This window comes from Sphaerodactylus townsendi, linkage group LG17, assembly GCF_021028975.2.
Source record: "Sphaerodactylus townsendi isolate TG3544 linkage group LG17, MPM_Stown_v2.3, whole genome shotgun sequence".
Lineage (NCBI taxonomy): Eukaryota > Metazoa > Chordata > Lepidosauria > Squamata > Sphaerodactylidae > Sphaerodactylus > Sphaerodactylus townsendi.
The window spans coordinates 2,133,936-2,147,513 of NC_059441.1; the positions used below are offsets into that span (position 1 = coordinate 2,133,936).

The 13,578-nt window shown below is 44.4% G+C and overlaps 1 protein-coding gene across 1 annotated transcript in view; it reads left to right on the plus strand.

Moving 5' to 3' along the window:
- Positions 1-13,578, plus strand: part of NEO1 (neogenin 1) — an 85,434-nt gene that overhangs the window by 50,862 nt on the left and 20,994 nt on the right. The window contains 7 exon segments of the mRNA XM_048482070.1: positions 349-543; positions 1,013-1,108; positions 2,516-2,739; positions 4,949-5,087; positions 8,765-8,872; positions 9,890-10,084; positions 11,232-11,264. Of these exon segments, the coding sequence (XP_048338027.1) occupies positions 349-543; positions 1,013-1,108; positions 2,516-2,739; positions 4,949-5,087; positions 8,765-8,872; positions 9,890-10,084; positions 11,232-11,264 (990 nt within the window).

Sequence of the window (13,578 nt, forward strand, 5' to 3'; positions counted from 1 at the left end):
CGAGAAGCTGTGACTAGCCCAAGGTCACCCAGCTGGCGTGTGTGGGGTGTACAGGCTAATCTGAATTCCCCAGATAAGCCTCTACAGCTCAGGTGGCAGAATGGAGAATCAAACCCGGTTCCTCCAGATTAGATACACGAGCTCTTAACCTCCTATATGTTCGTTCGTTTGCGGGCTAGCTGGTTGGTTGGCTTGTTATCCCCAGCCCACCTCTTTTTGCAACAATACCATTTATGTTTGAGGCAGAGAGACATGTGTGCTCAGTATAACTCCGTAGCAAAATAATATAATACTTTGGATTTAATATGGATTTAAATGATTTAAGTGGCTTTTTCCTCCCGTTTGTAGAATCTCGGGTTCCAGATGTCCCGAGTTCCCTCCACGTGCGCCCGCTTGTAACAAGCATCGTTGTGAGCTGGACTCCCCCTGAAAACCAAAACATTGTGGTCAGAGGCTATGCCATTGGGTACGGTGTAGGGAGTCCCCACGCACAGACTATCAAGGTGGATTATAAACAACGATATTACACGATTGAAAACTTGGGTAAGGAGAAAACGGTAACGCTAACTGCATTTTGCAGTGGTATTTTCGGAAAATCAATGCAAAAATGATTATTAACCTTTGTATGTTCAGAGTACCTCCAGTTTTCTTTTGATTCATGCCCCATTCCTCTATTCTAAAAGTGGCCAACATGTTTGTCTGCTCTGAATGCTAATAAGAATGAAACCGACATACATTTTATAGGAAATACTTTTTTTTTTCAGTTCGTCCTGGGATTGGAATAAATCTGGCAAAATTATTTGGGAAAGGGGGTTGGTTCACGTGTGAATTTTGCGCATGAATTTTGCTCTGAGGGCAGCGGCACCTTCTGATATGCCCAGATGGGGGAATGAGTAAAAACTCTTTTTCTTTTATCGAGTTCATTTTGCTCAGTTGCTAAACCCTGAAGTAATAATGGAAAACTTGGAATGAAAACTGGGGATAACAGTTCGGATGTTTTTTTGTTCTTTAGATCCCAGCTCCCATTACGTCATCACTTTGAAAGCGTACAACAACGTCGGGGAAGGAATCCCGCTGTATGAAAGCGCCGTCACCAGGGCTTACACAGGTAAAGGATAAATAAGGCTTACCTGTTTTTTCGCCACTCCCAGCAATCAGCCTTGACTTTTACTGTTCAAACTCTTGGGATGTTTTATGGCTTGCAGAGAGCTTTTCTTTCCAACAATAGCTCACTAAACCATGCAGTAAGCAAAACACTTAAATCTGGCTAAAGTTGCTCGCAATTTATTTCACAGCTCATTTTTACATCAGCCTTAATACAGGCTAGTGTGCACAGACTGCGTACCAAGTCTGGCCTTGTTTTCGTGCAAAATTTGGCAGCTGATACTTTTTCATTTTGGGCATATACTGACACATTTCAAACATGCTTGACGTGACTCTTGAGTCTCTTATCCTTAAAGGTACGTGCTATACAGCAGACACTCTGATATGTGCACCAGTATCCCACTTTCTGCAGCAGAGTAGGCATCACGTATGTATGTGCGTCTACTGTTTAAGCAGCTGCTGGCATTTAAAGATGAGTGTATATATCCACACTGCTTTGGGAAACACCAGTGGGGACTGTTCTTTACTGCAGAACAGGTCTCTCTACTCTTTATCTCATGATACTCTAGGTCAGGGGTGTCAAATTCATGGCCCTCCAGATGTTCATGAACTACAATTCCCAATATGAGCATTGGCTATATTGGCAAGGGCTGATGGGAATTGTAGTTCATGAACATCTGGAGGGCCGCGAATTTGACACCTGTGCTCTAGGTGCACTGAACAACAGATGCAGAAAATTTTAGCAGGCCATAAACCACGAATGCGCCTACTAACTCCAGTTATAAGTTGACTCGCCCATTAACCCTCGGTCTGCCTGGCGTTTGCTTTTGCTTCTGGTTGATTCACGTGACTTGTCAGAATTCAGCCGGGGCTTTCTGAACAGCTTTCCGGTTTCAAATCTGCTCGCTGGATCCTCAATGTTCCGCATCGGAGTTCCCTCCGTTTTGGTGAATTGGACAAGCGGGTGTGGTTTCCCGAAAATAAGTCCTTAGTGCTGTGCGAGGGATACTTGATCCCATTTCTATCTTGTTTTTCCAGCATTGTTTTGGAGGTGGGAGAAACCAAAGTTTTAATACAGCTAACGCTCGAGAACTTAAGCGGTGGACCGTTTCGAACGTGTGTTTTTTGATGGCGGCGGTCTTGTCGCTTTGCAACAGGTTGCTCCAGCGTCCAACTCTGTGGGGCTCTGTTTAAGGCATGTGTTTTAAGAAGGGATCGAATTGAAAGCTTTTTTTTGGCTGGTCTTGTGTCGCCTATTAACTCTGGCTTTTCTCTCTTTCTCTCCATGTCTCACCTTTCATTTCACCGTGTTACCCTGCATTTCCCCCCCTTTTTGTTTTTATTCACGTTATAATGCCACCTCCTTTCCTTTTTTTATTGCAATACCCTCCTTTACCCATCAATTCCCTAGACACTTCTGAAGTTGATTTATTTGTTGTTAATGCTCCGTACACTCCAGTGCCAGATCCCTCCCCTATGATGCCGCCAGTGGGAGTTCAGGCTTCCGTACTGAGCCACGACACCATCCGAATCACCTGGGCAGACAACTCTCTGCCAAAGAATCAGAAGGTCTCAGATGCCCGCTACTACACCGTCCGGTGGAAAACCAATATCCCTGCCAATACAAAATACAAGGTATTAATAACGCTGTGTAGAATGCATTAAACACGTTTTGTTTCCGGCTACGGTTGACACGTTTGGTTTCATTGGCTGAATCTCTATGACTGGCTCGTGTTTAGCAGCCTTTGATGGTTGTCTTCTGTTATGGAATGAGAAGAGACGACGTTTGCTAGGCAGACTCTGCTTACGGGGGTGGTTTGCCACTGCCCTCCCCAGCCGTCCATGCTTTGCTACCGCAAGCTGGGTCCTCATTTTACCAACCTCAGAAGGATGGAAGGCTGAGCCAACCTCGAGCTGGCTATCTGAAACCGACTTCTGTCGGGATTGAACTCAGGCTGTGAGTGCAACTTGGACTGCAGTGCTGTGGCTTACCACTCTGCACTATGGGAGAAGATACTGGGAAATGGGCGTCCCCTCCAGCACTCAAAAGAAGAAGAGTTTGGGTTTATATTCTCCCCCCCCCTTTCTCTCCTGTAAGGAGACTCAAAGGGGCTGACAATCTCCTTGCCCTTCCCCCCTCACAACAAACACCCTGCGAGGTGGGCGGGGCTGAGAGAGCTCCGAGAAGCTGTGACTAGCCCAAGGTCACCCAGCTGGCTTGTGTGGGAGTGAACAGGCTAATCTGAATTCTCCAGATAAGCCTCCACAGCTCAGGCGGCAGAGCAGAGAATCAAACCCGGTTCCTCCAGATTAGAATGCACCTGCTCTTAACCACTATGCCACTGCTGCTCCTTCTGATAGGGTTTGATAGCATGCTTTTAACTTAATTTTCTAATAACTTCAAAGTCAGCTCAAAGCTACAGGATTCGTCTTGAGTCGAAAAGGGTTTAATGCCTCTGGTAGAGCAAAACAAGGCTAGCCTTTGGCTCTTTATTAGGTGGTTAAGTTATATATCATAGTCCTATCTCGTGGGAGTTCACTGACAGAACATTGGGATGGAGAAATTTTAGATATACCCATTAAAGTACAACTTCCACAGTGTAGGAAAGGCAATTAGGAAAAATTGACTCAATTTGGCAACCGTTTCTGGATAGGTTCCCTAATTAAGCCCAGATTTTTGGCTAATTTTCAGCAATGTACAAATAGTGCTCTCTAAAAAACCTTCCTTTTTCTTTCTTCCCTTAAATTGACTGCATCTAGCCGGGGGAAGAGGGGCACTTGCAGTTTGGGACAAGTTGTGTATTAGAATTTTAAGGAGAACCACGCCCTTCCAAGCCAGTTGATTCAGCACCTCCTTGCTTGAAAACAGTCTGAGTAAATGGGACCAAAATGAGTAGAGATTTGCATAAGTTATAACTTGAGCCTGGAAAACTGCTTTAATTTGGGCATCTAAATGTACATCGCTCAGAGTTCTTTTTAAACAGCACTGCTTTTTGTTTTGCACTGCAAATCTTCAGTGCTGATATACCAAATAGGCGTTGAAGTTTTTTTATCTCCACCAGTTGAAAGCTATTTGGTCTTGTTTCATTTTGGTCGCAGCCAGTCAGCCTGACTTCAAGGGATACGGCTCTGTAAACAGCACTTCGCTTTTTGAGAGTTAAATGTCAGACTTGTTAAACACAGCTGCGGTTTATGTCGCATACATTCTTTGTAGCTAGATAGGGGTTTTTTTTTCTTAGATTGTCTGGCTCCAAAAACTGGAGGTGAACAGAACGGGAGCATTTACAAAGAAGAGATGACGGGCACAGAAGGTGTTAAGATTCTTTTCCCCCTTCTTGTCGGGGCTCCTCCCACCCCATAAGGGGCCCCCCATCCCTTACTGCTCATTATCTCACCGAATTAAAGGTTAGGGCTATGCATTTGCCAAACTAACACCTAATTTGGTCCTGGGAACGAATCCTTCCAGCTATTTCCTTCCTTTAATTTAGCCTGGAGTTCTGCCACTATTTTTTTTTTTGTATTGGGTTCCTGTATGCGACCCCTTAATGAAGAACAGTATATTAGACACTGTCAGCAGGCATCTGGAAGGCTTTCTGAATAACAAGTAGACCAAAAACCTTGAGGTCATTTTTCTAGGCGTATAATTGACTGGCACCAAACACTTGTATTGGTTATAAAAGAAACACCTAGCTTCCAATGGCACAAATGTTCTATGAATGCTTGCATTTCCGTCAGTGAATTTGCGAAAGGAAGGCAACGTTTGAGTGGTTCACACAGTTATTACAATAGTCAAGGGCTGAAGTTTTTCCGATACTCTTTTTGTGGATCCTTTGACTTCCCTTAGACTGCCAATACGACCACCTTGAGCTTCTTAGTGACCGGCTTGAAGCCGAATACCTTGTACGAGTTCTCGGTGATGGTGACCAAAGGCCGAAGGTCGAGCACCTGGAGCATGACAGCCCATGGGACCACCTTTGAATCAGGTGCGGTCAAGTCCTTTCTGTGAGACGTTTCTGATAGAATCTATAATTGTTGGCGGCTTGCTTTAATCTGTATCCTGCCTTTTGAGACCAGGTACCCTCAAAGTGGTTTAGAACGTGAAAAGTTTAAGATAACTACAAGATGAAATAAAAACACAGATATTGAAAAAGTCACTTGAAATTACATATTTATCTCACTTGTAGCCTGCTTTTCAGCTGGCTTACAGAATATAAAACGATGCCATCGGGAGAGCATGAAAACCATTTTCTCTTCTTCTCTTTTAAAAGCACACAGTTAAATACACGGCACCAGATTGGCAGGGCGGGGGGGAGGCAGGCCTGTCCCATCTCTTCAGATCTTAGAAGCTAAGCAAGGTAATCACAATCACAATAGACCTTTATTGGCATAAGGTATACAAACATGAATACAGACCGTTATTAAATTTAAAAGAGTTGTGCAATGCTGTCTGTGAGTAGTTTTACATCCTAAGATCCCACTTCATTTATAAAAATATAATATAGATTAAAAAATTTTGACCATTCCATTGTACACGGAATTGTGAACAGATATAGTACAACTGCACTTAAAAGGCAGGATTAAGATATTTCTAGCCATTCGTTATTCACAGCCTATTTACTAAAAAAGGTATAACCTTCCCCAGGATCTATAAATGGTATATACTAATTAATGCTATAAATTAATTAAATTTCCATTAAAATGCGATAAATAACAATGAGCTCCTTGTATACACCTTCTATAATAACCCAGGAGTACCAGAGGTATAGAGTATTTCACATTTAAATATAATTTTATGCTTGCGTGTTTTACATACCTCTTAAGGACATTGCAGCAAATAATTGGCTATTCTCCCAAGTGGAAAAGGATCATTACTGTTTAGCAATTTTGGGATTGATATTTTGGAAGGCACATTTCCCATTATCTGTAGTAATAAAGCTTCCCTCTGTGGGTTATATTTTGGGCAATAACATAAAATGTGGTAGCAGGGTAATCTCTGGTTAGGACTTGGAGGGGAGGCCACCAGAGAAGTCCAGGGTTGCTGTGTGAGGCAAGCAATGGCAGGCCACCTTTGAATATCTCTTGCCTTGAAAACCCTACAGGGTTGCCTGAGTCAGCTGAAACTAAGGCCGTTCCCCTACCGATTATATGGACCTTTTAAAACGGAAGTGGAAATGCCAGAAATATAAAGGAAAGGGGGCATGAAATACTCCCTATTTAATGAAAAGCCAGGTGGAACAGGTATGCCTTGACTGCCTTCTTCAGTCCTGCCAAGGAGAGGGCGCAGGACATTCAACAGCCCAAGGGTGACAGAATCCTCTCCTGAGTTGTGGCCTGACAGAAGGGTGGCACACAAAGTAGAACCTCTTTGGATAATGAAGAAGAAGAAGAGTTTGGATTTATATCCCCCCTTTCTCTCCTGCAAGAGACTCAAAGGGGCTGACAATCTCCTTGCCCTTCCCCCCTCACAACAAACACCCTGTGAGGTGGGTGGGGCTGAGAGAGCTCCGAGAAGCTGTGACTAGCACAAGGTCACCCAGCTGGCATGTATGGGAGTGTACAGGCTAATCTGAATTCCCCAGATAAGCCTCCACAGCTCAGGTGGCAGAGCTGGGAATCAAACCCGGTTCCTCCAGATTAGATACACGAGCTCTTAACCTCCTACGCCACTGCTGCTCACGTTAGCCTCAGTGTCTGCAATACTAAGGGGCTCAGCCCAAACTCTTTTGGTTTCCTTCAAAGTGGAGAGTCAGGTCAGACGTAGAAACGGTCCCCTAAGGAAGATTTCGGAAAAGCCAAAATATTCCACACCTTTTAATTGTCTCTTAATAATAGCTGTTAAGACATAACTTCATTATTATTTGGAGGGAGGGGGATATCATTTAATTATAGAACGAACAAGAGATAAGGCAAGCTTCGATTTGATCAAAGCGTGTCCCGTGCACTGCACCCTGCGGTGTTCAGATTTAATTGCGGGATCTTATCTCTGACTGTCGGTTTTGGCAAATGAGCCGAGAAGCCAGAGTGGGTGTTAATGAACCTCAAAGAATATCAGGTCTCTTTCTCTTCAGATCATCACACGAGCGAGAACCCAAATAAAGAGCGGGAGGGGCCGTATCTTAGGAGTAGAATATCTTCTTGGCACGCAGAAGATTCCAGGTTCAATTCCTGACATCTCCAGTTAAAAGTATCAGGTAGCAAGTTCTGTGAAAGACTTCTACCTGAAACCACGTAGAGCTTCCTCCAGTCTGAGTAGTCAAGTTTTGACCCTGATGGACCAATGGTCTAATTCAGCATAAGGTGGTTTCGTGGGGGTACCAGATCATAGAGTTCTGTATTCCCCATTACTTGAGAAGTCACCACAAGGTCCAAAGTTAACCACACACCAGAGGGCCTCGCTGTTCCAGCCGCTTTCTCTGATACTGTGAGGAATACCAGCCGAACATTATTGGCTCACATTTCATCCCCAGCTCTAGAAATCTGTGTAGTTCAGTGGTGGCGAACCTATGGCACGGGTGCCAGAGGTGGCGCTCAGAGCCCTCTCTGTGGGCACGTGCAAACAGAGTGCCCCCCCCCCCCACATATCTAGGGTGGCCTGGGCTACTGGGCTCGATTATTAGCATTAAACCTAAGACCTAGTTTTTGGGAAGCAGTGTAGGTAACCCTGTTAAGCGCTGTTAAACCCCACTGATATTCATGCGAAGAGCTAAAGTGCAATCCTTTACCTGGGAGTAAGCTCGGTTGCTGGCAGTGGGGCTTCCTTCTAAGTAATTCACCTGTTGGAAGAGTTGCACGGTTGCTTCAAAGCAAAGCCACCAACTACCACCAAGCTTACTCCCGAGTAATGCATGTCTTGGAGCCGACCTTTTTTTCTAAACCAAAACCTCAGCATTCAGGTTAAATTGCTGTGTTGGCGCTTTGCGATAAATGAGTGGGTTTCGGGTTGCAGTTTGGGCACTCGGTCTCGAGAAGGCTCGTCATCACTGGTGTAGTTTATAGAAGGAAGAGGGACAGGTTTGCTTCCCCCTCCCCCCAAAGAGGTTGGATTTAATTGTTAAACAGTGCAAAATTCATAATTGATAAAACCATGAGGGAATCTGCTTTAGTACCGTATTTCCCCAAAAATAAGACAGTGTCTTATGTTAATTTTTGCTCCCAAAGATGTGCTATGTGTTATTTTCAGGGGATGTCTTATTTTTCTGTATTCTGTTCGTCGGACATGCTTCCAAACAGAAAGTTTGCTACGTCTTACTTTAGGGGGATGCCTTATATTTCGCACTTCAGCAAAACCTCTACTACAACTAATTTTCAGCGGATGTCTTATATTCGGGGAAACAGGGTAGTTCACATGTGCAAAATTAGAATTTCAAGATATCTCACTGTAACCTTTTTCCCCCCTAGGAATGCTTTGCAGATGCATGCATGACTGAATATATAATCTAAATGCATATGTACCTTCCCCCAAAGATTCTTCCCAAATGTTTAAAGAGAGCAATGGAAAGCAATCTTAGTCTTGATTACTGGGGCTAGTTCAGTAGAAAAACAGGTAATTACTGCAGGCCAGCAGGCTTAAATAGCTGGACATTATTGTCTGTACTAAGCACGCTCACGAGAATAACGCTACCATCATTAAATGCATGCCTGGTGGACAATGTTTTTGCAGTCCCCACTTCTCCTCCGAAGGATGTCACGGTGGTGAGCAAAGAAGGAAAACCACGAACCATCATAGTCAACTGGCAGCCTCCGTCTGAAGCCAACGGCAAAATTACAGGTGAGATTTCTTCAGGACAGGCGGACTTGCCATTCCAGATGCTGGAGGATCGTCCTGGGGTATGCTGTGTCTCAGATAGCTTTAAAAAGGGTTTGGACAGATTTATGGAGGAGAAGTCGATCTATGGCTACCAATCTTGATCCTCCTTGATCTCAGATTACAAATGCCTTAGCAGACCAGGTGCTCAGGAGCAGCGGCAGCAGCAGAAGGCCCTTGCTTTCACATCCTGCATGTGAGCTCCCAAAGGCACCTGGTGGGCCACTGCGAGTAGCAGAGTGCTTGGCTAGATGGACTCTGGTCTGATCCAGCAGGCTAGTTCTTATGAATTGGGATTATTTCTTTGATCACTTAAAGTTGGAACTGTACATCTTGTCTCGCTTTCCAAGAGTTCTGGTCTCTTTAAAAGCCTTCTCTTCAAAGCTGTCTCCCACCGCTGCTTCCTGCTATTGCCGAAACATTCGCTTCAGAGCTGAACGTCGTGCCGATTTCTACCTTTCCTTACAAAACCATCATTGCATGAACAGTATAAAACAGGGCCTCGGATTGCAAGCGTTGTTGAAGAAGCATTAGTAATGTTTTGGAACTTCGGAGTTTCAAAGAATACAATGCAATTGAAATCTGCATGAAGTGGCCCTGTATTCCACTGGTGGAAGAAGTAGAATTCATTCCTGCCGTACCAGAAATGAGCAAATCTATATTCTCTTAAAGCCAGCGACTTCAGTGAATCTGGGATTGTTTTGTAAAGATTGGGGGTGGGGGGGGGGTGGGGGGGGTATTCTGTGAGCTAACAGATACTAATTGAGCAAATGACCCCGATCTCTCTTCCCTAGCAGCTGTGATGAACTACACAATTTCTTCTTTAGCTTCATTGAGAGAGAATTGCAAGGGAGCTGGAGGAAGAAGGGCTTGTCTAGTGGTTTGAAGTGTCCTAGACGAAACCTGCTTAATGTTCTCAAAGCACTTAGAGCTCCTTGGAAATTCATCTTCATAATTTACCAATCGCGTTCTCCTGCGCAGGGTACATCATTTACTACAGTACGGATGTAAATGCCGAAATCCATGATTGGGTCATCGAGCCGGTCGTAGGAAACAGGCTGACGCACCAGATTCAAGAGCTGACCCTCGACACCGCGTACTATTTCAAGATTCAGGCCCGCAACTCTAAAGGCATGGGCCCCATGTCAGAGGCCGTCCAGTTCAGAACGCCTAAAGGTAGGTCTGTTGCGTGACGGCGTTTTTGCAACGTTCTCTGCCGACGAAGCAACCTGGGAGTGATAACTCTAAATGTAGTCTGCTGGTGAGAAGACACACTGCAAGAGTGCTGCCTTTCTGAATCTGTGTGAATACCTTCTGTGTGAGTGACTTCAGGTCTATCTTGTTCACTGCTCAGGTGAAGAGAACAAGCAGTGGATTTTTAAGTTGTATCGGAACAGGGCCCTGACCTTGGACGGCCCGTTAGCCCAATGTCATCAGATCTCAGAAGCTGAGCGGGATCAACCCTGGTTGATATTTGGATAGGAGGCCACCAGGGAAATCCAGGGTTACTACATGGAGGCAGACAATGGCAAACTACCTTGGTACATGTTTTGCCCTGAAAACCCTACAGCCGTGGTGGCGAACCTTTGGCACTCCAGATGTTATGAACTACAATTCCCATCAGCCCCTGCCAGCATGGCCAATTGGGAATTGTAGTCCATAACATCTGGAGTGCCAAAGGTTCGCCACCACTACCCTACAGGGTTGCCATAAGACAGCTGCAATTTGACAGCACTTTCGGCCACCACCACTAGAACAGTACCTGGAAGTTAAGCATTTTTAGGCCCTATCTCTGGATTAGGCCTGTGAGTCAAATAATGTTTTTTTTCCCCTTGCATTCATCTCCTTTGTTCTTGGAGTGGACCACTCTGCTATCTTTCTGAAATGTAAATGTTCAGATTGGAGTTGTTATGAGTGGTGTGTATGAATTTGTGAGGACGCACCTTACTGTGCATCGCTATCTTTCAAATCGTTGCCGGTTTCCCGTTTGGTGCAAATGAATTTGTGACGGATGTGTCAGGTATCACACTGCAACAGGAACAGTGTCTCACAACGCACCACAGTGTCTGCAATATTCTTAAAATATGAACGGGTGCATAAATATTCCATGATTTACTTGCACAGAATGTATCTCTTACTGTCACACATGAGCAGGAGTTGAAAACAACTCTGGGAAGGTAAACCTGCCGTTCCATACTAGCAGCGCGAATTTGATTTCCCACTTTAAAATATTTTAATATTTTGTGTCGGCAAATTTTTGTCACGCCTTCCGGTCTGGTGATCTATTTCTCGTTTGTTTCTTCCCCTGTGCTTGTCCTGGTAGCTGAATCTTCAGATAAAATGTCTAATGATCAAGGTAAATGAATGGATGTGCTTTTTTTCTGTGTCGCTCTTTCTCTTGCGAGTACTCTTCTTGTCTGTCTCTCTCTAACTTGAGCCCAAAGGAAAGGTGTGGGGCATAAATATTTAAATAAGTAAACGGGAGTTGTGCAGTTCAAAGATGCCAACAGCTCGAAAGCCGAACAGAACTCTTGTGGAATTCTGAAATTTGAAAATCTTTGTAATGTGTTCGTTTTTTTAGACTATTGTCTCTCTCTGTGTATCTGTCTCTCTCTTTTGTTCAGCAGTGCAAGAGTATGGGTTTTTGCTGTGCATCCTATGTACAAATGCATGCTCGAAATGGGTGTGGCCAGGCGGTGGGCTAGCGGGGGAAGCATTTTCAGATGTAACTTCAGGCTTGATTTCAGAGAATCCCAGAGTTGTTGTTCAAGAGGCTGGTTGTTCAGAGCTCTGAAGAACTTGCTCCAAGTTCTGGGGCCTGAGCGACGCTCTGCATCACAGGGTGGGTGGGGAGGACAGAGATGGCTGACTTTGATCAAGCATTCGGTTTGCTGTATGCTGCCTCTGACACTGGCATTCTGGACAAAGCTGGAAGCTGCGGGCGCTTTTATTTTATTTATTTTTTATTCATCATTAGATTTAGGAACCACCCACCCCCGAAGGGCTCTGGGCGGTGTACAACAGAACACAGAATACATTAATACACAGAATACACAGAGCTCTCTGAGCCCCACCTACCTCACAGGGTGTTTGTTGTGAGGGGGGAAGGGCAAGGAGATTGTAAATCCCTTTGAGTCTCCTGCAGGAGAGAAAGGGGGGATATAAATCCAAACTCCTCCTCCTCCTCTTCTCCTTCTCCTTCTTCTCCTTCTTCTTCTCCTCCTCCTCCTCCTCCTCCTCCTCCTCCTCCTCCTCCTTCTAATACATATAAATTAAAACACATAACTTAACCCCTATACAAAGCAGCATTCCATTTCCCAATACAACATAATACAAATTATACACACAACACAACATAAGCCTTTATTGGCATATATAATACAAATTATACAAGATGGTAGCGCCTGGTCCAAAGGCCGGTAGGGAACAGGCAGGCTTTGCCGGGGAAATGTATACCATGGTTCCTTTTGGGAGGTGGGTATGTTTCTAGTAAACCCCTTGGGTATAACACATTGCATCCATAAGTTCACATGGGAAACTCTGGTGCCAGCCTGTTCATATCAGTGCATCCCAGAGCACCTTGAGGTATACTTTGATGCCGTGAGATCTAAATGGAGACAAGTAGGGATGTCATGATAACATTTGAAGGGTTTTCCCCATCTTTTTGATTTTTTGGCCTTACCCTTATATAGCTAGGTTTGTTGCCTAGGGTGTTTTTTTGTATGCATTATGTAATAACCATAACCCAGCTCTGCTTCCGTGCTAGAGAACCAGCCTGGTGCCGTGGTTAAGAGTGGCAGACTCTAATATGGAGAACCGGGTTTTGATTCTCCACTCATCCACATGAGCGGTGAATTCTTATGTGGTGAACTGGTTTTGTGTCTGCACTCCTACACGTGAAGCCTCCTGATTGACCTTGGGCTAGCCATAGTTCTCATAGAACTCTCTTAGCCCTACCTACCTCGCAAGGTGTCTGTTGTATGGAGGGGAAGGAAAGGAGTTTGTAAGCCACTCTTGAGACTTCTTAAGGTAGCAGAAAATGGGGAATTAAAACCAACTCCCCTCCTCCCTCTGCAGCACAGTTATTTTCACGTAATATATTAAATGGATTTTCTCAGACTGCAAACTTTAATTAGTAGACTAGTTAATTGAAAGTTCTAGCAGCTTATTCCATGAGGGTAAATTTCATTATGTATTTCAATATATGGGGCTACAAGGCTTCATTTTTCTCCTGGTTAATAAGGAACAGAGTGGAAAATATGGCCATTTCATCTTAACAGTGCATAATAACTCCGTGATGGATGCATCTCGAAGGCAGCTTACTGGGCGTTTTCTTAGTATGCGAATATATTTGCATTTTAAATTTGATTAATTGGATAGAAGGCTATCTTGGGATGATTTGAATTCTTAAATTAGTTAGCCATGATATATTAGCCATAATATCGGGATAGGATGTTTTCTAGAACAGACTCCGAGGCTGTTAGAACCCATCAGGTTCTCACCACCCCTAGTTCTAAAAACCAGGTATTTGTTGGCTATGAGTCTATGGGAGAGGAAAGACAGAGAGCATGCATTTTTTTTCTATTCAGCATAAAGAAATTCTAGAGGGCAGCTCAAGCGTTACCCTCCATACTATTCTGCCACAAGAGGTGGTGATGGCCACTCACCTG